We start from the raw sequence: 25,510 nt of genomic DNA on the forward strand, positions 1-25,510 counted from the left end.
GAAGTTCTTACAGATTCTGCACTTGTTCTTTCTATGGGACTTTCCCAAGCACTTCAGACAACTGTAGTGGGGGGTCACTAATAGGCATCGGCCTGTTGCATGACGAGCAACCAGAAAACCAGGAGAGCAGGGCATGCCCCACTCCAGGGTGAAGTCCCAGCCGGGACTCTAACTACTGAACTACCTCACACTTAACGTAAAGGCTAACTAAGTATCTAAACTATATACCGGGGTGGCCAAACTTACTGACCCTCTGAGCTGCATACGACAATCTTCAGAAGTTCGAGAGCTGGAGCGTACCTGCTGGGGCTCGGGGCTTCAGCCCTGCTCCTGCTGAAGCCCCAAGCCTCGGTGGACATGCTCTGCGGGGCTGAAGCCCCGAGATCCTCTCTCCCCACTGGGCAGAAGCCCTACCCCACCAGCCCACTGCAAGGCAGAGGTCCCAAGCTCCCCCCCCCCCAAGTTTGATAGGTGGAGAATGGGGGGTGAGCGTGGGGGGCTCTCAAGGAGGTGCCACTGCTGACCCTACGGATACCACTAAGGCAAAACTCTCCAACGATTGTGCACATGGGTGCACACACACCTAGAATAGAATGGACATGACAAGCACTCGAAGAACTATCACTCTGCTCAGAACTCCACTTAGCACACACTTCCTGAAGTCAGTTTTCATCTGCCAGTTCTCCAGCATCTGTTTACAATTAGCAACCCTTAATAATAAATGGTCACAATTGCTAATATTTTTCTTTATGCATAATTGCAGCTAATGATGTGCATGAATGTATTACAAATCTTGTTTTATATTATGCATCTCTGTGTGTAACAGATCAGTCTACCAGTTTAGAAATGTTAGAGGTCATGGAGTCCAAAATAAGCCGCATTTAGATCAGCCAAAAACATGGTCCATGCACAAGATCCCCACAGCAACATTAACCTATGTAATGGGAGAGACTACCTGTCAAGGGGAGCCTTCACCTTAAAAAACTGCCAATCAGTCAGTCTCCCCCTAATTTCTTTAAAAAAAGAACAGGAGTACTTGTGGCACCTTAGAGACTAACAAATTTTAAATTTGTTAGTCTCTAAGGTGCCACAAGTACTCCTGTTCTTCTTTTTGCGGATACAGACTAACACGGCTGCTATTCTGAAACCTAATTTCTTTGTATCATGGAGCTCAGGGGGGGAGAGGACAAGTTTCTCAGTACAGTAACTCCTCACTTAAAGACGTCCTGGTTAACGCTGTTTCGTTGTTACGTTGCTGATCAATTAGGGAACATGCTTGTTTAAAGTTCACAATGCTCACTTATAATGTTGTTTGGCAGCAGCCTGCTTTGTCCACGGCTTGCAGAAAGAGCAGCCCGTTGCAGCTACCTGGTGGGCGATTGGAACCAGGGCGGACCAGCAGCCCCCCTATCAGCTCCCCGCTCCCATAAGTTCCCTGTGCGGCAACCGCCCAGCAGGCTATCAATTGCTGGGCAGTTCAGCTGTCCCTCCCCCCACTGCCATGTGCTGCTCCTGCCCTCTGCCTCGGAGCTGCTCCCGGGAGCCTCCTGCTTACTGTGCGGGGTGGGGTGGGGGGATGAGGGGGGCTGTCAGGGTGTCCCCCTCCCCCCTGCTCCTGCCCCCCACTTATCGCATCTCTCTATAAAGCGGGGGGGAGGGGGAACACGACAGGGTTCAGGACAGTGGCAGCTTACTAGCAGAAGCTGCTGTCTCAACTTGCTGATCTACTTAAAAAGGCAATGTACTTAGCGTGGGATCTGAATACTTAAAGGGGCAATGCTCATCTCTCTCTCTCTCTCTCTCACACACACACACACACACACACACACACACACACACACACACACACACACACACACACAGAGTGTGTGTGTCTCTGCCTGCCATGCTGTCTCCCCTCCCTCCATTCGTGCTGCCTTGTAGAGTGTGAGGCTACATTAATGACATGTTAACCCTTGAGGGCTCAGTCGAGTGCTAATTCATCATTTAGCAGTAAGGCGTTCCCTGGAAAATATCTCACCCTCTTCCACCCTCCGCCTTCACCACCTCAACGAAGCTTCACAATCATCAATGCTGTGTATAGTATTAAATTGTTTGTTTAAAACTTATACTGTGTGTGTGTGTGTGTATATATATATATATATAGTCTTTCATCTGGTGAAAAAAATTTCTCTGGAACCTAACCCCCCCCCCCACCCATTCACATTAATTCTTATGGGGAAATTGGATTCGCTTAACATCGTTTCGCTTAAAGTCGAATTTTTCAGGAACATAACTACGTTAAGCGAGGAGTTACTGTAGTAATAAATAAATAATAAAATTAAAAAACCCTTAATTGGTGCTTTTTAATTTTCCCATATTTAGGGCTATGTTAAGGAGAGTATTGTTTCCTGAGACCTGAAAAACTAGTTTTACATGTACTCTACCCTTCTACCTCTCATAGACTGGTTGACGTGCCATGGAAACAGCACTGAAAAGCGAGGGCCATCTGAACTGGGCATACAGAAAGCAAGCTTTGCTAGGGCATTTCGACTAAGTCATCGAAAAAAATCTTTTAGGACTTGATTAGATAATGGAAAAAACTAAAGGAAGAGTCAACATTGTTATGTGCTTGTTTAAAAGGAGCTATGATAGCTTTTATCTTCGTTCTAAACTAGGGGAAAATAAGTACTGTAAACTGTTACTGCAGTTGCTGTAATACTTAAAATCACCAGGAGTTATTTCTAACTACCCTCAAAAGCAGGTACAATATGGCATATTATTCTAGAGTCCAGACCAATAGTTCTCAAGCAAGAACCTAATATACCACATCTAAAACTAAAATATTTGGTGTACCACCTTCACAATTTATCAGTGTAGTTAGACTGGATTCTTATTCTGATTAAACCAACCTATATGTACCACAGTTTGAAAACTGCTTTTCTAGACTAATAAAACATGTATATCTTGTTAGAAAACTCATTTTTGAGAGTGAATCTCTTTAAATATGAGACAACTCAACTTTGAATAACTTTATCTACTGGTCTAGTGTTTACCTATTTGCTATTTAAAAGTACTCAAGTATGTAATTTTCTATATGGTGCTAATCCTGTAAAGATTTATGCATGTGCTTAACTTTACACAGTTCCATCGACTTCAAATGGGACTACCTGCAGTACATAAAGCGTGAACTTAAGCCTGTCCATATGCTAGTACCAAATTGTCTCGACAAAAGTGTGCAGCACTGTTAAGCAACTGCTTCTACAGATACAAAATCTTGTTTTTATTAAGTACTTCCCACCGAGAATATTCTCGATATACATTTATAGCCCAAAGGCATTTTCTCAAATTTAAAACAGATTGAGTGTTGCTAATCTTTGGATAAGTGGTGATGTTTTTCTGATGTGTACTTTCCAGTTTGAGGACATAGTTATCCATTTCTCTTACCTACAGTATACCAACTTGCATCTGTTAATTTGTTGATGACAGCTTCCTGGTAAGTTCCATCTGGATTCTTTACTTCTACAACAGATCCTACCTAAAATAATATAAAAGCTACTTAACTTTTGAAAACTTTCAAACAGATAATTCATCTGAATTAGGACTGTAAAAAATATTTTAAATCAGCAAATGTTAATTAGGGTAAGATGCTAAAAATACTTTGCTTAGAACAGGTCCAACCTTGTGTTCCTCAGGTACACTGAATTTCTAGTTTAGCGCAGTTAAATGTACTTTACCTTTTACCTTCGCTCAAAATTATATTTGTAAATTTGTTACTTTATTTTTCCAAACCAATCCAGATAACTGAATATGGTTCATTCTTTGCTGCCAGCAAGTGGAGAATAAGAACTGTTTTGAGTTATGTCATTCTCTTGTATAACAGCTTGCCAGTTCAAATCATCCAGCTGAGTTTTTTCCAAAGCAACAGTGACTAAAACCAGAACCAATCAAACTTCTTAGCTTCAAGCGCAAAAGCCTATCAGTTATGCACTGAGAGCTCACATCCCCTTCACTTCCAGAGGAAGGAGGCAATATGAAGATTAAGAGACCGAGAGCACTATAAACCTATTCTCCCCACTAGTCTTTGCAAAAGACAAATCATGTCAACCATTTTTGCTTTGCAGCTTCCTTCAATACTGTTCCTCTACTACTCATGCCTTCAGTCCACTTTTATTTTTCCCTTTACAATCCTATCTGCTTCTGTGTTTTGTTGAACACAGAGAGGGAGGTGTAGGCCCGATGAGGTAGAGGTAAGAAGCAGTTTTCCTTTCATCAAACTACACTTAACTGGAAAATCTGAGCCAGTAGGATCTTCTTTTAGAAAAGCTGTCACTAAAGGCTTCAAGAGGAAGATTATCTGATTACCTGAATTGGTATTTGAAACCTGAAGTCCATATAAACTGGTTTACACTGAAATATTAAAGTTGAAAGAATGTGACTAATGTGTATTTTATATTTTGACAAATTCCTGTACTTAAACTTTGGCAAGTGGTCATAGTTGTACTTCTTACAAAAGTCCCATCCCGAAAACATAAGTTAATTCTCCCACTACTATAAAAGTCTTTACTTCTAGTAACAACTGAGTAAACTAACTCAGTAAAATAGTCAACAAGACCTATTTCTTTAAAATTCCTTGCCTGTAGTGTGGAAGCCCTTAGAGTGTCTTGTTGCACTGTTCAGTTTTTAAAAATTCAACTGATCAATGTGTCATGTTCACCTAGGATTACTGGCCTGGTTCCTCTTGCAAGGTTGGTGACCAGTATATGATCCTTGGTAAGCAGTTTGATTGATTGTTTCTGCATCATCTTTAGCCAGAAAGCTGGCTAGTTTGCTGACATCCAGCCTCTGAATGATATCTGAGACTTTTTCAGTGTTTAAAAACCTTCAAGCCTTGTGACATGCCAATTCTCAATTCTGGCTCAGTATATATGCACAAAGCTTCAACAAAAGTTAGGGCATAAGCATGTCAGTCTTAGTTCTCGCCAGGGAAACAGGGACATCCCTCATGTTCTTAAGGAGCCCACATAAAAACAGAAATTGGGTGTGATTTGCACCAAAACGTCTGCAAGCTGGTCAAAAAAGATTTGTGACCAAGCACTTAAACTGAGGAACCAGCTTTGTTTTCTCCCCTGGTAGCAGGGTAGAAATCTTAAATGAATCGGCTAAAACTACTTAATATTCAGGGTGATGGGTAGTTTCTTGTTAATCTTCTCCCTGTGGTTAGCAGGGAATCTGCTAAACAAATGACCTTTATACCTTGTCACTCTACACTGGCAGTGCTGGGTTTCGCTCTTTGCAATGGGCAATGGAACGGGCTTATGTCATGGCAGGACTGTATGTTCAGACCAGCCACAGATTTCCATATCATACCCTACATATTTAAAAACTCTTTAAATTCTCATCCCTATAGAAAGACTTCTACCTTCCTAATCAGTATTCCCAAAAAAGAAAAAAGTGTAACCTTAGATAGACATAACTATCAACACATTTTGATAAATGACTTTGAATTCTACTGAAATTCAAAAAATGTATTACCTTTAACGAGCCCTTTATGTGGTCATCCTGCACTTCCACTGTTGAAGAATCATGTCTAAATGTTACCTAGAAAATATAATTCAACTAACAATCACTTGATACAGTTGAGCAGCGTAAGTACATGAAAGCGTAAGCACTCCTTTTTCTCTAATTCTCATCTTGCATTCAACCAGCCTCCTGTAGCTGTTCAATTTGCTGAAGCTCTGTCACTCAGATATTTTTGTTTTACAAGATAACTTTAAACACTTCAAAGAAGTTATTTTGCAAGTGACCTTGATGCAAAGAAACGCTGTAAAAACAAACAAACTTTGCATAAAGATTTTAACTGGTGCCATCTAAAATGGTTGATCAGTCAAATAAAAGGATAAAATCAACATATTTAGACCCAAAACATAGTCCTTAAAGCAATGGTTCTATTTAAATTTATAACTTTAAAAAAACAGCTTCAGATTGTACTCCTGGCCTGTTTATGGTTCTACAATCTCACTTTTGTTTTGTTTCTCTCCCCATTGTTGAGTGAAAGATACATGTAAAACAGAGGAAACTCTGCAGGGAAGTGGTAAAAGTGGCTATAGACAACATGCTGTCAAATGTACAAGCTGAACAGAATTCTCTAGCCTCTCAGTTGGTGATCTTAAGCGTTACTTTTAACAGTCAGGCTTTGCCTACACTGCCACTTAAAAAAAGCCCCACCCAAAAGACAAAAGTTTTGCTGCCAGCAGCACTCTCCTGTTGACAACGCGAACCCCGCTCGGTGGGGGTGGAATTATTTTGTCGGCACTTACACTGCCCAACTTTTACGCTAAAAGCTGTGTAGGGTAGACAAAGCCTAGGTAAACTTTCAGAGGAGTGTTAAGTTGTCATTGTTCTTTTAAAGGTAAATACCATGCAAACTTCTTGGAGGACTGGTTTGGGTGTAAGGCAACAATGCTTTATTCTATGCATGCATTCATACGTTGCTCAGGGGGAAAATACTTAGGTAAGCTAGAGTTAATTTTTTTTTTTGGTGGGTAGGAAATCATGAGTAGTGCAGTTTTCTAAACTGCAAACATTAAAACATTTAAATAGACTTTATGAAGCCCAGAAATGTATAGTTCAGGTGAATAAAACTACTTTGCATTCTGACTCTTCATGCTGAGCGTCACTGGACTGGCACCTTGACACTAAGCACCCCTGTATCCACAGCATACATACAACTGTAATCATCTTTGTACAAAATATGCCTTGAGGTATCATTTAAAAACTAATAACTCACTGATCATTAGTATTCTTGTGTAATGTATGTATGCTGTGGGTATTAAGAGTTATGAATAAGGCTGTGAGTTTGTCACGGAGGTCATGGAAGTCACAGATTCTGTGGCTTTCCGTCACCTCTGTGACTTTTGCAGCAGCAGTCTCTGGCCACTGCGCCCCCTCCACCCCAGCAGCAAAATTTGGGTGTGGAGGGGGTTGGGGATGGGAGTGGGTGAGGCAAGCTCTAAGCAGCGCTTACCTGGGGGACTCCCCAGAAGCAGCAACATCCCCCACACTCAGCTCCTAGATGGAGGTGTGGCCAGGCAGCTCTGCACACTGCCTCCGCCTGCAGGCACCGCCCCTGCAGCTCCCATTGGCTGTGGTTCCCAGCCGATAGGAGATGTGAAGCCAGTGCTCTGGGTGGAGGCAGCATGCAGAGCTTCCTGGCCGTGCCTCCCCTTATTGGCTGAGCGAGGGGGATGTCACTGCTTCTGGGGAGCCCCCGGGAAAATGCCACCCAGAGCCCGCCTCACCCCCTCCCGTGCCCCAACCCCCTGCCCCTCCCACATCCAAATTCTGCTGCTGCTGGGGAGGGGGAGGTGCTGAACTAGGTAGGGAGCCTGCCGGCCCCGCCAACCCCAACCCCCCACCCCCCACCCCCAGCGGGGGTTCCAGGCCGCGCGCTGACCCTCCCCCCCAAGTTTTAGTCAGGGGTATATAGTAAAAGCCATGGACAGGTCACAGGCCATGAATTTTTGTTTACTGCCCGTGATCTGTCCGTGACTTTTACTAAAAATACCCATGACTAAAACATAGCCTTAGTTATGAATATATACTAGAATTATGATTGAAGTGTGTTTTAAACCAGGAATGCCAGGAGGAGTTGGTAAACAGGTGTGAACTAGACAAAGAAATGTGTTTTCCCAACCTGGGAGTTACTTCCAAAGTACTTTGAAAGACCATGACAACGTATTTACATATTACCTGAACAGACCCATCAAGCTAACAAGCGATGGAGGCAAATCTCATACTAACAAATGGGGGAGGAGACAGCATGGTGTCTACACCTAGCTGGAGAGAGAGAGGTTTGGTCTGGGTTTTATCTTTCAAAGAATATGTTGTAAAGATTTAATAGTCTATACAGCTAGGGGATGGTCCCTTCTTACAGCCTATGACATGCTGATGATTAATACCGTGAATTGTATGTATTAACACCATATAAAGAATTATGGATATTCACTGATATTTGGTTGCACAGTCTTCCCAGACAGGAGAGAAGACAGCTATTTACCTGTCTCCTATATAAATTAAGAATGGTGGCATCAAACAATGGAAGCTCCATTTATCTGCAGGGGATGGGAAGCCCATGAGAAGGAAAAAACAACATGAGATCATCCTGCCTCTTGAAAAAAAGTCACTTAACTTTGGAAGATAAGCAGGGTGGATAAAAATCAATGATTTAAAAAAAAATTAAAAATTGGATTTTTTAATTTAAATTGGATTTTTTTTGATAAAATGCTTTTTGAGGAAAAAACCTATCTAAATATAGTTTTAATTAAGATACATTATAGCTCAAACATATTTCATCATGGAATAGGGACTTTCTTTAAAACATCATCAGCAAACATATTTCTTGAATGGTTCACCCTTAGCTCTTTGGCATCCATTTCTAGACAGACACAAGGGAACAGCACTCTTAGGAACTGAGAAAGATGGGTCCTTCAACCAAAGGGGGGTTGAAGTCTTTGGAACTAAATATAGGTAAGAAACCTGTTTAGGCAAAGATCTTTTCACCTAGGAAGACAAGGGAAGTCAGCCCCTTGTGCTTTTGTGGAACTTCCTGACTGTGAGAGAAAGTGAGCCATGGCTAGGAAGAAGGGAGACTGGTGAGAGAAGCCATCTTGCACAAAGCCTGTATTCTGCTAGATTAAGTTTCAGACTTTTAGATGCATGTTTTCACTTTTTTGGGGGTTGTAATCCTTTCTAACTTTATTCTTTTTTACTTGGCATCACTTAACCTATGTCCTGTTGTTAATAAATTTTATTTTTACTATAAACCAACTCAGTGCACTATTTAAATGAAGGGGCATATTTACCCCAATTAAGTTATTGAAAAGTGATATGCTTTTGTGTCTTCAGAGAAATAACATGGTTTGTTTGTTCCTTTAAACTGTTTGGGAGAGGGTTGGACATCGCAGAGCACATGATTTTGGGGAAATCTGGGTCAGGGGGGAGAGAGGGGGTCACCTTGCAGTTGTAACCAAGGCTGGTGGAAGCCAAAGTGGGACTGTAGACAGGCTGCTGGGGTCAGAGCTGCTGAACCAGGGCTGTCTAGCACACAGACACTCGAGCTGTGATCTGCATGCCTGTAGGGTGGTTATGAGCATCCCAGGCTGGGAGCTATAGCAGCAAAGCACTGAGAGGCACAAAGAGTAGCAAGTGGTGATACAACCTCTTATTGGCCTGGATTTACACCCTCAAACCCTGTCACACATACCCATACACACAGGTCTTGTGTCTAATGCTAACAAACTAGTTAAAGAAACAACCACCCATTGCCAGAGATTTTGGAAGAAAAAAATCTAACTTTTAAAAAAAAATTAAGTTTCTAGCCTTTACTGCTGGGAAGGAAATTACTTGGGCAATGGTGTGTCAAGTCTGTAACTGAACTAGCTGGAAAAATAGCTCAAAGTATGAACTGCCTTTACTCATCTTAATTAGGCACTCACTGAAGCCTAATCAAGATTATTTACATATTATAACTATTTAAAAAATGATCACTAAAACATTCAACTAACATGCTTAGCTTTGGGTGCAGCGGTTTATATTGGGGATAAGGTAAAGAGGGGAGACCTGCCATATTCGCTGGGTAAAACTAACATGCCCAACACTATCTGGTGGGAGGGGGGGAAGAAATGAGCCACCATTTCCATTCCAAAAGCCTCTGCTTCCTGAACCATGAAACTTCACTGCCTCCTACACCTTTTAGAAGTCCAAACTGCTCCAAATCTCAGCTGTCTCCCACTTCAATTTTCATAATATGATTGCACTGTTACAAAATTCTGTAGCACCCGTAAGACTTGGGGGAAGTGTAAAAGTGCGACATTCTAAAAATGATTTCAATACTAACAAAAAATACCGAATTGATTATTTGCTTTAATATTTAATTCAGTTTACTGAGTTGAATGGAAGTTGATGCAGAAATAACGGTTCTTTGCTGAAAAACTTAAATTATGTTAAGTTCTTGTGCCTTTTATGTAGGATTTTTTTTATACAAGACCGTACAACCGCCTCTAGAAATAGACCACTAAGTTAAATGGAGAGGAGAGGAAAAGAGAACAGCTAAAACTACTTATTATATATCAAGTAAGTCATTTCTAGTCCTGAAAAGCCTGTTGCTCTTCCTACATGAATTATGTAAAATAGACCATGCTGATGACATTTAAACAGAATCTGCAAGTTAAAATTCATGTTATAAAGATAATTTTGATTTCCCTGGTAAAATGAAGATGACTCCCTTATGTGTGATAGGAGACTGGAGTAGAGGCTACAAACAACTGGGGGTGGGGAAATATGCAGCAAGCAAGCTACCAAAAACTTCAGAAGCACTGAGTTGGTGATGAAAAATTCCCATATGACCCAAGTGTCATCTGAAAATCTTGAAAAATCAAAAGTGTGCCAGAAAGAGTTGAATAAATGTTGGGGAAATTAGGGGTCACTGTTAGATTAAAGAACTTTTAAAATTCCTTATTTGTTAAACATCTCAAACTTAAAATAGACTTAGGAACATCACTGTTTTACTTTAGTCTATTTTAACTTCTTGTATTGCTGTAGCACTTAAAGGTCCCAAATAGGTACTGGGACTCTATTGTCCTAGACTGCATAAATGGGTAGTGAAGAGACAGTCACTGCCCCAAGAAGCTAACAATCATGGTAGTTCAGACCATAAAGATAAGTTAGTACACCTCTATTGCCCCTTGTGTTAAATTCTGCCTCAGCCTATGTGAACCTGACATTATCCATATTAAAATGTCCTTGTAGTTCTTGTATAAGTTTTATTAAGATTTTAACTGGGGCAGGTGGTGGATGTTTTCTGATGTTAATAAAACAAGATAGAGGCAAGAAAGACTTATTCTACCACTTCAAGGAGATGCTTCAGGTAATCTTCAGGCCATAAAATCCATTTTGTGATAACTTTTTATGGAAGGTCTTCATAGCACAGGTTAGTGGGTCTCACTGTGTCCCACCCTCGCTGCCTTTCCGGTGTCTATCATTTCATACAGATCAATAAGGTCAGGGCTGGATCCAGCTTTTTTGCCGCCCCAAGCGGCAAAGGAAAAGAAGAAAAAAAAAAGAAAAAAGATAAAGCCGCAATCGGCGGCAGCTCTAGCATGCCGCTTCATTCTTCGGCGGTAATTCGGCAGCTGGCCCTTCCCTCCGAGTGACCCACCGCCGAATTGCCACCGAAGACCCGGACATGCCGCCCCTTTCCATTGGCCGCCCCAAGCACCTGCTTCCTACACTGGTGCCTAGAGCTGGCCCTAATAAGGTGTAAGTTTACACTTTCCACTCATTGTTTGTTCATACTGAAGGTAGCTTCCTTTTACAGAATATCTAAGCTATTAAATTATATTAAATGCTTAGGGAACCTGGAGGGGACACCAGCTGAGAGCCTAAGACAATGGCTGTCTATACAGAGCTAAGTCATGCAACTGGAGTCAAACACTTTATAATCCAAGTCAGTAATAGCAGGAAACAGTCAAGTGCTCACTACAACAACAACGATGAAAACTTACTTTGGTGTTTCATTTATTACAACCAGGCAACTCAATGGAGGGATCTAGCAGGGATTAAGAGCACTTACGGAAAAGCTCAGTACTGTAATATCATGCTCTTAGATTTCAGCTGAGCTATAGTGTGAAAAATATTTTCTTGAAGATTCGTTATTCAATAAAGTGTTTTGTCACAATAGCTCAGATGCAATTTAGCAACAGATAGTATTACAGTGCTGAGTTTTCCTTAATTCTTGATCCCTCCTAGCTTTCTCCACTGGGTTTTTCATAGGCATGGATAAGAAAACTTGAGCAGGCACTTTCCTGGTACTGTTATTCAAACATACAAACTTAGATGATCGATAATAGATTTAACTGCTCAAGACAAGTCCAGAAGTTGCCCTGTATACTTCTAGTTGTATTTTAACTAGTTTATAATAGTCTTTAAAAACTATACCGAGTATTCCCTCTACAACATGCAGATAGACTGTATCTGATTTATACTGATTGCGTCAATTATCAACTGGGCAGCTTAGGGATCAGGAAGGAATTCCTGTCCACATATGAATAGCATTTAACAGTTAACTAGATGCTTCATCTGAAGACGGAAGAGGCTTCCCCTTTCTCTGAAGCAGTAGTAGTCTGCTAGATGGTAAAGTCATGTGTTCCTAAAAAGCACTGCCTTAAACCTATGGAAAAATAATTGTAAAATGAACAACAAGGAGTCCGGTGGCACCTTAAAGACTAAACAGATTTATTTGGGCATAAGCTTTCGTGGGTAAAAAACCCACTTCTTCAGATGCATGGAGTGAAAATTTCAGATGCAAGCATTATTATACTGACACATTCTTCTCCTTCTCTTCATGTGTCAGTATAATAATGCCTGCATCTGTAATTTTCACTCGATGCATCTGAAGAAGTGGGTTTTATTTATACCCAAATAAATCTGTTAGTCTTTAAGGTGTCACTGGACTCCTTGTTGTTTTTGTGGATACAGACTAACATGGCTACCCCAGGATACTTGTAAAATGAACTACATCTCATCTTAAGGCTTGTCTATTTGAACAGTTAGTACATGGCAAGTTGCAATGTAAAAGCATGTCTTTCACAGTGGAAGTAGATAAAATACATCGGGGAAACCTTTAATGAGCACCAGCAGGGTCCACTCAGACCTCTAGGGCTTGGCAAGCTAGTATGAGGCACATTTACTTCCCAACTTACCACACACTGTTTGCTTAGACAAGTCCTAAGACTATACCTGTACAACCAGCCTGTGGCTTTAGGGGCCACAGTGTGGGAGGCAGGCATAAAGGAGCATCACAGGAAGAGCGACTGAAGACACTGCCTGAAGAAGAGAAATAGGCATGATGCTCCTGAAGGGATGGTTAGGTAGCACATGCAGGAGCCCTAATGCCGCACTTTTTTTCAATGCCAGTCAGCATGGAAGGGGAGTTGAGTAATGGATGTGACTAAACCCCGTGAGTGTATCATGAGTAAAGTGTATCTGCATGTTATGACATTCACAATATCCATGAATTTTTCTGAAAAATTAACAGGAAAACTACATACCTTGACTTTGACGAGTCTTTTTGCTGTCTTGATCTTGGCCTCACAGAAGGCTCCTCTATATTTAGCACTCACATCAGTGCCCACTGTCAAATATGGAGGCTCATCAATGGCCTGAAGAGAGAGGAACACAAGGGGCCTTTAATGTCCTAAACACTTCCATGATTATCATTCCTCAAACACAAGATGATTGACATTAGAGCTATAGCAGAGACATAATGGCTATAATTGGGGAAGGGCAGGGACCCCCTCCTGCAGTAGTAAGCTTGGTGTTGCTGGGGTAGTGCTCTCAGTAGGTCAACTGTTAGTCTGTTTTAAGTTTGTCAAGTGTGTCCAAAGTCTGTGGCGAATGTTCTTTTGCAGTTAGTAAAAATCTAAATTAGAAAATACCCCCTTAAATTTCTTGCAAATACTGATACCTTTACAAGATTATAGCGATGTTGACAGCCTCTTCAAACCCTCAAGCTTTCCTAACTTAAAAAGGTAATTATCAGACTAATAAGATTAATTTATGGAAATGTTGTAGGTCTCATCTGAGCCTACGTGACTACCCATGCTTGAACCTATCCAATGTGAACACACATAGGCAGACACATGCTACTGACATCAGCTATTGCTATATCAATTAGATGGCCATTCCACATATTCCAGTGGAAGGTCTTGGGAACATATGACTACCATACCTCATCTACCTTCTTGGAGCAAGAGGTACAAAGATCTTTTTTCTACTGATCCCCAGAAAAGAACCTGAACTTAAAAATATAAATTCCTAGTGTGCTGGGAATGAGCCAGACTGAAGCCCTTGTCTTTGGGGGCTAGAAGAGAACCTTTAGCATTTAAGCCACAAATACATAACATATTCTATATATTCAGTAAGTGTTATAATTTGAGGATATGCTGAATTCTTTATACAGAAGTGGATGAATCCCTGATTCAAGAGAAAAAGTCAATTCAACCTTACCTACAAAACCTCAAGGGGCACTTTATAATGTGTCATCTGGTCTCTGATATAACATACCTTTTTGTTCAATGCCTACTACGCTCACTAAATTAACATTCATTCCTTAAACTCCTCACTATTTAAAATAGACATTTTATGGCACTGATTAGTCTCAAAACTTCCTCTTAAACTGATACATTATTTCAAGCATGTGTCATGAATACTTTCAATACACTTTATTCTCCATATTCCAAGCCTTTCCTTTATATAAACTTGATTTCCTATGAAAAGAACCTGTTTCTGTAATACTGACACCAATAAATTTTTTCCCCCAGATCTTCTCTTAACAAGAGTAGGACACATCATTTTAACCAGTCACCAAAAGTTTTCTGGCATGCTTGTGAGCTGGCTAATTATTTCACAATCTTGACAGTCTGGAGAGCATAAAGCTTCTGTTAGTTAGGAATTCAGGCCTATAGTCACCCATTGAGATAAATATTTGTGCTGAAGATCAGTTAGCATGTGTACGGCACTTTATGCATAGAAAGTGCTGTAAGTATTAAATATTGTGTACCCACTGCTGACCAATAAACATTGAACTTGTTTACAGGGACCAACAGATGTATAATTAATGAAGACTAACTATAGTAAGCATCATTTCCCTTCACTGGGTAAAATAACCCTATTGAAGGAATATTATTGAGGCACACTGATATCACCATATTAACATTAACTAAGGCCCTAAGCCCCCATGCAGTTCTCAACACACTGAGGAAGAGAGGAGTGCCACTTCCACAGCATGCTCACTCACTTCCTTCCTAACCTCAGAGTCCCCTGTGCTGTGCATAGATTAGAACAAGAGCAAGGGTTTGTTGCCTGATACCCTGTTGTATTTTGTAGTGTGCCCAGGTGTTAATTAAGGAATAAGCTTATTCCCTCTACATACTGATCAATCTTATACTTCTATAATCCTAAAGTTTAACTCTATTTAGCATACAATAATTATATATGACATAACATGTTAGTTAATTATAACCACACAGTAAATGAACAATACACTACAATCATTGGCTATAGTGAAGGTCAGAATCTGGTGGGGACCTGCTTCCCTCTCCTCAGCCCTCAAGTTCAAAGGGGAAGCTTGCCCAAATTACTGCAGACAGTTTCCCCATGGCATTCAGAATCCTTTCCACCTCTACCCCAGTGAGTGTTCTTAGGAGTAGCTGTGGCAGCACAGTGACAGGTGCTGCAAGAATCATGCCTTCCCGAGGGCAGTGTAAAATGCAGGGGCCACAGTGTGAAGCCTGAAACACTTCCCACTCCTGCTAGAAGAATTAAAGAGAAACTCAGCTGAACTTTCCCAGTTTACTCACATGTAGGAAAGACTTCTGTGTGAGATATGCTAGGTGTGCTGCAATAAGTAATTATAACTGTTTTTGACAACTGTTATGACCAGATAGTTATGTGGAGTTATTTTTCTCAGCATGGACCTGATAATCCAACTTTCCCAAAGTAACAGCAGTACACATTGATGCACCTCTGTGACAGAATGGAAGTCTCTTTAAATAAAAGAGAAATGGTTCTAAAGTCTGTTTGTTAAAACTAAGGTACATTAAAAACTATCAAATTAAATAAATAAATTCTATTATAACAATGTATTAAATAGCTATGCAATTGCCACCAGCCCTGGGAAGTGTTATGACAAATGACCTATTACAAGTTTTGTCACTTTAAGAAGAGCTGTCTGATAGGAGGAGCCTGAAACTGGAAGCTGTCTGCCAGAAGTTTCTCTAACTCACTGACTGAAACCAGAGTATAGCTGCTGCAGCAGGAAACACCTATATTTTCTGTGTGGGATCAGCGAGAAATCCAGGGACTGCATTAGATTAGGTAAGGATTGTAGTTAAACTAAATTTGTCCTCTTAAGGAGATTGATGGGCAAAGCTGCAGGCAAGGCTTTTCATGACTGATGGCCTGTGGAGAGTAACTTATCGAGCACAGGCCCAAGGGCGTGCTGGAGCTGTGCTTGTAATATGCCGTTGGATCTGTGCTTGTGGATACAGTAGGAAAAGTAACACTGAATTTATGATTATTTTGCTAATCGACTTGAGAATGTGGGTTTCTTCCTGTTGCTCATTAGTGCCACACTTCCATATCTGGGTTAACTTAAAAATCAATCTCAGCCATGCAAACTAATGGTACTAACCAAGGAAGTGAGGTGGGTGAAGACTAATTAAAAGAGGCACTCCACATTGTTTCAGAAAGGAATCTGCTGTAGGGGCCCAAAGAGGGCAGAGTGAATATTTACTGCAGGACTAGCTTTGTCATCAAGTTAAAAACTTCCTATGTCAGTCTTGTGCATCATCATAGTGGGATTGACATGTATGATACTAATGTAGGCAATATAAACAAACCTGGAGTAATTTTGCAACTATGGTATTCTTTGATCCTCAACACATTGCTTCTTTTGCAGAAAAATTGACCAGCATCAAAACAAATGATCAGTTTTAAAATAAAATGAGAAACTAATGACCAAGAAGAAAATACTTTTGTAATTAGTGTTACCCACTAGGCTTTCTAGAATATTACAGCTTTATCTAGGTCTTAATTCTTCGTTAATTGAAATAGGAAGACTAGCTTCTTTGCTCTCTTAGCTCACTAGTTCCTCAAATTCAACTGAACTGTTATGTAGTCTATTTGAAGAAAACAGTCCCTGTATATATAAGGGGGCAGTTAGTGCTGTTAAAGTTGGTTTACCACTTAAATACAAGCTGTCTCTAGGTGACCTGTTAGCAATTTCTACCAGTTCAGTGGCTGAATTTTCTTTGGCAGTCAACAATACTTTTGGAGTGATTCAGCTTCAGCCTTCAAACTGATTATGCGTCATAGGATTGACAGTTAGATGCCCATGCCATAGAAGAATCCATCTCTCCTACAGTTAGACATCAATCCAGCACTGTAGTTCTGATCTTTCAAATGAGATGGAGGAGCTAAAGGTTTGAAAACACTTCAGAACAAACAGGAACACTTAAAAATTAGTATTTGAAGAACAAAAGTAAGTGATACTTTGTTCTTACATGGCTTCTTTTGGGACTGTTAATGAGGTCAGCTCTCTTTAGCTATGTGGGATGAGATCATCACTGTACCTTCTCGCAAAATTGCGCAGTATTATTGAATTTGAATGACTCTAAAGTCTGTGGCATGTCATTATTACTTCTGTATGCTGCCTTTTATTCAGGATTCCCAAGAGCTTTATATATTCACCTAAATGATATAATTTATATCCTAATCTGTGTTCCTCATTGTATCCCACACACCACATAGGATGTTCTGAGCAAGCCACACAGAAACAAGATTAAGCATTAAACCAACAAACGTAGCAGACATGTTCAGTAGGAAAGCCGGCTCTGCAGCTTTAAAGGTAATGTGCAAGGCGGGGGGCTCTTGGAAATTCTTGTACTTGTTATGTAAAGGAGATCTGAAAGTCTTAGTTTTTTTAACATTAGAAATTCAGGTCCTATCTAGCCTGGAAGGGTATGACTGGATAACTTAGTGAAATTATTTCAGAAGAGCCAAAAGAATGAAAGTTGAGCTGTTGAAAAGGGCTCACAAATATGCCTAGATCCCCAAACAGGTCCTCGAAGTTTAAGTGGGGGGGGGGAGGGGGGAGGAGCTTGACATGCCTGATTTTCTTCTAAAGTCAAAATCAAGCAGAAAAGACTGCACTCCTCAATAACTTTTTAAACTAAATATACTTTTCGAGGAACCTGTTAAGCCAGGGGTGGGCAAACATTTTGGTCTAAGGGCTACATCTGGGTATGGAAATTGTATGGCGGGCCATGAATGCTCACAAAATTAGGGATTGGGGTGTGGGAGAGGGTGAGGGCTGTGGGTTGGGGCCAGAAATTAGGAGTTCAGGGTGTGGGAGGGGGCTCCGGACTAGAGCAGGGGCGCGGGGCGGCTCCAGCTGGGGGTGCGGGCTCTGGGGTGGGGCTGGGGATGAGAGGTTGGAGTGCAGGAGGGTGCTCTGGGCTGGGACCAAAGGGCTCAGAGGGCAGGAGGGGGATCAGGGCTAGGGCAGGGAATTGGGGCATAGGAGGGGGTCGGGGTGCAGGCTCCGGGTGGCGCGTACCTCAAGCAGGTCCCGGAAGCAGCGACATGTTCCCTCTCTGGCTCCTATGCACAGGCATGGCCAGGTGGCTCTGCATGCTGCCCTGTCCACAGGCACTGCTGCTGCAGCTCCCACTGGCTGCAGTTCCCGACCAATGGGAGCTGCAGAGCCAGCGCTTGGGGTGGGGGCAACATACGGAGCCCCCTAGCTGCCCCTATGTGTAGGAGCAGGAAGGGGGACATGCCACTACTTCCAGGAGCCACATTACAGAACCCCAGTGATTTCTATCTTAACCTCAATACTTGTAGAGTACAGTTTCACTTCTAACACCCAACACATAAAAAAATATTACTACTTGCACTACTGCAAGTTACATTTGGTTTCACAGCTGAACCTCTAAGAGCAAGTGTACACTACAGCGCTACATCAGCGCAGGAGTGCCACTGTAGCGCTTGTGGTGAAGACGCGCTATGCCAACGGGAAAGCACTCTCCTATTGGCATAATTACTCCACCTCTGCGAGAAGCGGAAGCTATGTCTCGTCTCGTCTCTCTCTCCTGCTGACATAGTGCCAGTATGGACAGTGTGAAACTTATGTCGCTGGGGGGGGAGGGGGGAGGGCTTTTTCACACCCCTGAGTGATGTAAGTTATATCAACTGTAGTGTGGACCTGCCCTAATATACTCCAACTTGTCTACAACTGTCTTACACACAAGCCAAATCTGATTAATTCTTCCTCATAACACAAACTATTTTACTGCTCTCCTAATAAACTTTCAGTCTTCTTACTGTCACCACATAAAGCGTCCATACATTAGAAACGGACAAGGCTTAAAGTACTGCCTTCAAGAGTTTTGAGACAGACCAGCTTGTGAGGGGAAGACTTTCTTCAGTTTTTTCATAGCTAAGTACAACTGCGGCGAGCTCCACACAAGAGAACTGCCAACAGAGCTTACTGCAGGATCAGGGCCTCAGTCAACAAAACTACACTGAATAGTTGACTATTGCTGTTTATACTTCAAGTAACTCTAGTGGGAAGGAAGGCTGAAAGAATTGGGTTTGTTTAGTTTGGAAAAGAGAAGACTGAGAGGGGACATGATAGCAGTTTTCAGGTATCTAAAAGGGTGTCATAAGGAGGAGGGAGAAAACTTGTTCACCTTAGCCTCTAAGGATAGAGCAAGAAGCAATGGACTTAAACTGCAGCAAGGGAGGTCTAGGTTGGACATTAGGAAATAGTTCCTAACTGCCAGGGTGGTTAAACACTGGAATAAATTGCCTAGGGAGGTTGTGGAATCTCCATCTCTGGAGATATTTAAGAGTAGGTTAGATAAATGTCTATCAGGGATGGTCTAGACAGTATTTGGTCCTGCCATGCGGGCAGGGGACTGGACTCAATGACCTCTCGAGGTCCCTTACAGTCCTAGAACCTATGACTCTCAGTTACAACTATCTAGCTAAAAAGAGACATCAACTTAATTGTTCCTGTTATTGTAAGTATAAATTTTTCAGGAAACACGTATTACTAGAACAGACTACTTACATTTATGCAGTTTGTTGAACTTTGTATCTAACATGATGCATATTCAATTTCACTGTATACAGTAGAACCTCAGCGTTCGGAACATCTAGGTTGTTTCTAACTCTGAACAAAACGTTATGGTCATTCTTCAAAAAGTTTACAACTGAACATTGACTTAATACAGCTTTGAAACTTTACTATGCAGAAGAAAAATGCTGCTTTTAACTATCTTAATTTAAATGAAACAAGCACAGAAACAGCTTCCTTACCTTGTCAAATCTTTTTTTAAAAACTTTCCCTTTATTTTTAGTAGTTTACATTTAACAAAATACTGTACTGTATTGGCTTGAAGGGGGGGAGGGTGTCTGCTGCCACCTGATTGCGTACTTCTAGTTCTAAATGAGATGTGTGGTTGATTGGTGAGTTCGTAACTCTGAGGTTCTACTGTTGTTTCCTTTGGCCTGGTCTACACTACGAGTCTAGGTCGAATTTAGCAGCGTTAATCTAATTAACCCTTCACCCGTCCACACAACGAAGCCATTTACTTTGACATAAAGGGCTCTTAAAATCGATTTCTGTACTCCTCCCCGACGAGGGAAGTAGTGCCAAAATCGACATTGCCATTTCGAATTAGGATTAGTGTGGACGCAATTCAACGGAATTAGCCTCCGGAAGCTATCCCACAGTGCTCCATTGTGACCGCTCTGGACAGTAATCTGAACTCGGATGCACTGGCCAGGTAGACAGGAAAAGCCCCGCGAACTTTTGAATTTCATTTCCTGTTTGCCCAGCGTGGAGAGCACAGGTGACCACACAGAGCTCATCAGCACAGGTTACCACGCAGTCCAAGAATCGAAAAAGAGCACCAGCATGGACCGTACCAGAGGTTCTGGATCTGATCGCTATATGGGGAGAGGATTCCGTGCTAGCAGAACTACGTTCCAAAAGACGAAATGCCAAAACATTTGAAAAAATCTCTAAGGGCATGATGGAGAGAGGCCACAATAGGGACTCACTACAGAGCTGCGTGAAAGTTAAGGAGCTCAGACAAGCATACCAGAAAACCAAAGAAGCAAACGGGTCAGAGCCGCAGAAATGCCACTTCTACACTGAGCTGCATGCAATTCTAGGGGGGGGGGGGGCCACCACCACTACCCCACCCCTGACCGTCGATTCCGAGGAGGGGGTACTCTTAGCCATGCCTGAGGATTCTGCGGATGGGGAAGATGAGGAGGAGGAGGAGGAGGAGGATGACGACGGGCTTACGGAGAGCACACAGCACTCTGTTCTCCCCAACAGCCAGGATCTCTTTCTCAGCCTGACTGAAGTACCCTCCCAACCCTCCCAAGGCGGTATCCCAAACAATGAAGCCATGGAAGGGACCTCTACTGAGTGTATCTTTGTAAATATAAAACATGGTTTAAAAGCAAGCGTTTTTTAATGATTAATTTGCCCTGAGGACTTGGAATGCATTCGCTGCCAGTACAGCTACTGGAAAAGTCTATTAACGTGTCTGGGGATGGAGCGGAAAGTCTCCAGGGACATCTCCATGAAGCTCTCCTGGAGGTACTCCAAAAGCCTTTGCAGAAAGTTTCGGGGAAGTTCAGCCTTATTCCGTCCTCCATGGTAGGACACTTGACCACGCCATGCTAGTAGCAAGTAATCTGGTATCATTGCATGACAAAGCCTGGCAGCGTATGGTCCCAGTGTTTGCTGGCATTCAAGCAATATCCGTTCTTTATCTCACTGTGTTATCCTCAGGACAGTGATATCGTTCATGGTAACCTGGTTGAAATACGGGAATTTAATTAAGGGGACAGAGGTGGCCGTTCCTACTAGGCTGTTTGCCTGTGGCTGAAAAGAAATCCTTCCCTGCAGTTAGCCAAGCGATGTGTGTGTGGGGGGGGCATTGGCGCTGAGCTTTTTGCGTTCGGCTAGCAGGGATCTTCCCTTCCCTGATACCAGCCACGCGGTGGGGGGAAGGGCAAAGCGATGATCCCAGAGAACTGGAGGGAGGGGGAGGGTTAGTTTGGTTTCTGCTGCTGCACGTTAACAGGAAAACCGCAGCACTCAACGGGCTTTGCTTGGTATGTGGGAAAGGAGGGCGCTGCTTTTATGAAGGTTGCAGAAGCCGAAAGACAATGGCTTACCATGGCTGCATGCAAGCTGAATTCTGTTGCCCGGACCTGCGTCTGTGATTTCTAATACCAAAGCCGCAGGCACTCAATATTAAGATGCAAAATGTGACCTTGTACCGACATCACATGTGCTATGTAATGTGAATAGTGTTGTTCACCATGAAAGAGTATAAGCATTGTTCTGTAAAATGTATCTTTTTAAATACTTCTCTCCCTTTTTTCCCTCCCGCAGCTGCAAATTTTTCAAGCCTCCCTCCTCCATCCCGAAGGCTATCTCAGATAAGGCTGCGAAAAAAACGGACGTGAGACTAAATGTTCTCTGAGATCATGGAATTGACCTGCAATGAAAGAGCTCATCTGAATGAGTGGAAGAACACGGTATCACAGTACAGGAAAGCTGCCAGTGAACGTGAGGCCAGGAGGGACGAGCGTGAGGAGAGGAGGGATGCTCAAGATGAGAGGTGGCGGGATGCAACGCTAGGGCTGCTGCAGGATCAAATGGACATGCTCTGGCGCCTGGTGGAGCTTCAGAAACAGCAGCAGATTCACAGAGTGTCGCTGCAGCCTCTGTATAACTGCCCTCCTCAAGTTCCATAGCCTTCTCACCCAGACGTATAAGAACGCGGGGGGGGAGGGGGAGGGAGAGGAAGAGGCTCCGTGCACCCTGCCACTCCACACCAGTGGACAGCCCAAGCAAAAGGCTGTCATTATTTTGAACTTTTGAAGTGGCCTTTTCCTTCCCTCCTCCCCTCCTCCCAAACCCCACCCGGGCTACCTTGTCAGTTCTCTCCCTATGTTTATAATCAATTAATAAATAATACATGATTTTAAAATGATAGTGACTTTATTTCCTTTGAAAGCAAGCTGTGATTGAAGGGGGAGGGTGGGTTGCTTACAGGGAATGAGTCAATCAAGGGGGCGGGTTTTCATCAAGGAGAAACAAACAGAACTTTCACACCGTAGCCTGGCCAGTCATGAAACTGGTTTTCTCTGATGCGCAGCGCTTCCTGGTGCGCAGTGCTTCCTGGTGTGCTCTTCTAATCGCCCTGGTGTCTGGCTGCGCGTAATCAGCAGCCAGGCGATTTGTCTCAACCTCCCAACCTGCCATAAAGGTCTCCCCCTTACTCTCACAGAGATTGTGGAGCACACAGCAAGCAGCAATAACAATGGGAATATTGGTTTGGCTGAGCGAGTCAGTAAAGTGCGCCAGTGACCCTTTAAACGTCCAAATGCACATTCTACCACCATTCTGCACCTGCTCAGCCTGTAGTTGAACAACTCCTGACACTCCTGTCCAGGCTGCCTGTGTATGGCTTCATGAGCCATGGCATTAAGGGGTAGGCTGGGTCCCCAAGGATAACTATAGGCATTTCAACATCCCCAACGGTTATTTTCTGGGCTGGGAAGTAAATCCTTTGCTGCAGCCCTTTAAACAGATTAGTGTTCCTGAAGACGCAAGCGTCGTGAACCCTTTCCGGCCATCCCACGTTGATGTTGGTGAAACGTCCCTTGTGATCCACAAGTGCTTTCAGCACCATTGAAAAGTATCCCTTGCGGTTTATGTACTGGCTGCCCTGGTGCTCCGGGGCCAAGATAGGGATATGGGTTCCATCTATCGCCCCACCACAGTTAGGGAATCCCATTGCAGCAAAGCCATCCACTATGACCTGCACGTTTCCCAGAGTCACTACATTTGGTAGCAGCAGCTCAGTGATTGCTTTGGCTACTTGCATCACAGCAGCCCCCACAGTAGATTTGCCCACTCCAAATTGATTCCCGACTGACCGGTAGCTGTCTATCGTTGCAAGCTTCCACAGGGCTATCGCCACTCGCTTCTCCACTGTGAGGGCTGCTCTCATCTTGGTATTCTGGCGCTTCAGGGCAGGGGAAAGCAAGTCACAAAATTCCATGAAAGTGCCCTTACGCATGCGAAAGTTTCATAGCCACTGGGAATTGTCCCACACCTGCAACACTATGTGGTCCCAGCAGTCTGTGCTTGTTTCCCGGGCCCAGAATCAGCGTTCCATGGCTATAACCTGCCCCATTAACAGCATGATCTCCAAAGCGCCGGGGCCCACGGTTTGAGAGAATTCTGTGTCCATGTCCTCATCACTCTCGTCGCCGCACTGCCGTAGCTGCCTCCTCCTCGTCTGGTTTTTCAGGTCCTGGTTCAGCATAAACTGCACGATAATGCGCGAGGCATTTATAATTTTCATGACTGCTGTCTTGAGCTGAGCGGGCTCCATGCTTGCTGTGGTATGGCGTCTGCACAGTTCACCCAGGAAAAAAGGCGCGGAACGGTTGTCTGCCATTGCTTTCACAGAGGGAGGGGCACCAGCAACAATGTTTTTTGCCCCATCAGGCATTGGGATCTCAACCCAGAATTCCAATGGGCAGGGGAGACTGCGGGAACTATGGGATAGCTACCCACAATGCAATGCTCCGGAAGTCGATGCTAGCCTCGGTACATGGACACACACCGCCGAATTAATGTGCTTAGTGTGGCCGCATGCACTCGACTTTTTACAATCGGTTGCCAAAAATCGAATTCTGTAAATCCGGAATAATCCCGTAGTGTAGACATACCCTGTGTGTGAGGAACCTTCACAGAGCAACAGTGGCGACAAACACTTGTTTAAAAAAGCGTTAAGTCACAAATTGGCATAGCTCCTTCATAACAGGTATGACACTTGAAACTAAGATTAAGATTTGGGTTTTTTTTAAAACTATTTCAAGTTGATACTATCCCCTTAAACAAGCTGTTGCATCTTTTCATTGTTCCCTCATCTTGTGCCAACCAGAGATGAGAGTCAACCAACTTTTGACAGTAGTAGCCTCTTCTTCAGGTGCAGAGAGGACATTTTCTTATCAATTTACTCAACTAGTTCAGTTCAATGACTAGCTCATACAAAGTCGAGAAACCAACTGGGAGCTGAAAAGCAGGAAAACTTGTTTCATCTCTTCCAATCCTCTGAATAAAAATGAAGAGTGAGAATGAGTACTACTTCTAAAATCTTGAAAGACAGGGTGACCAGAAACAATCAGTTCAATTCACTATAGATTATACTTCCTCTGTTTAATAAATCAGTTTTAAATAAAAACATTAATAAATTGCAGCAAATTAAGGTAGTCTTATTTAACTAATAACCATTTTAAAATTCTGTTTGTGCATTTAATTGAATTTCATTTCCAATCCAGGTGCAGTTTGACACAAATAACAAGTTAATACTAATAAATGAGAAATGTCTCATTTTCTACATTAAAAATGCAAAAATTAAAAATCTAAACAAACATATTAAGCTATAGAATTGCTTACAGTGTGTAGCATATCCTCCTGGCTAGCAAAAATGTACCAAACTTAGTGTAAAGGCTATATTTTGTTGCAAAACATGTTTTGATGGTTATGCTAATAATGAGAATCAACTTTTCTTTAGGAAAGCAGCTAAGGTACATATGCAAAACAAGATGAAAATTTATTATTTAAATTATGGTTTCCTGCTTGCTGATTTAAATCAATCTAGCCAGGTCAGGATCAAGGATCAATTACGCTCCCTAAAATTCAGGAACTTAAGTGCTGTGATTACTCACAAATTCAAACTGTATTTAATTTTCTCATCTTATTGCTTTGAAGATTTTGGTATTTGATGTGGTACTCTAGTTAGCATAAAACAAATCTGACAGTTTAATAGTAACAGAGCACCAGACCAGAAAACAAAGC

General features: G+C 42.5%; 1 protein-coding gene and 1 long non-coding RNA gene across 12 annotated transcripts in view; one reads left to right on the top strand and one right to left on the bottom strand.

Annotated features, from left to right (window-relative positions):
- ARID4B (AT-rich interaction domain 4B) overlaps positions 1-25,510 on the bottom strand; it is a 152,606-nt gene that overhangs the window by 99,324 nt on the left and 27,772 nt on the right. For 10 of the 11 annotated variants that reach the window (XR_010600177.1, XR_010600176.1, XM_005291197.5 and 7 more), the window contains 3 exons: positions 13,089-13,199; positions 5,515-5,580; positions 3,427-3,517 (listed from right to left, as the gene is read on the bottom strand). Coding sequence is in view for 8 of the 11 variants with exons in the window: in XM_005291197.5 (XP_005291254.1) it covers positions 3,427-3,517; positions 5,515-5,580; positions 13,089-13,199 (268 nt within the window). In the remaining 3 variants the exon portion in view is untranslated. Of the gene's footprint in view, positions 1-3,426; positions 3,518-5,514; positions 5,581-13,088; positions 13,200-19,675; positions 19,778-25,510 lie in introns of all 11 variants that reach the window. The other variant, XM_065590518.1, reaches the window with a different exon arrangement.
- On the top strand, positions 15,704-22,612 carry LOC112059767 (uncharacterized). The gene is made up of 3 exons (XR_002889042.3): positions 15,704-15,915; positions 17,350-17,446; positions 22,025-22,612. It is a non-coding gene; the product is annotated as an uncharacterized LOC112059767 (long non-coding RNA).

This window comes from Chrysemys picta, chromosome 3 (assembly GCF_011386835.1).
Source record: "Chrysemys picta bellii isolate R12L10 chromosome 3, ASM1138683v2, whole genome shotgun sequence".
Lineage (NCBI taxonomy): Eukaryota > Metazoa > Chordata > Testudines > Emydidae > Chrysemys > Chrysemys picta.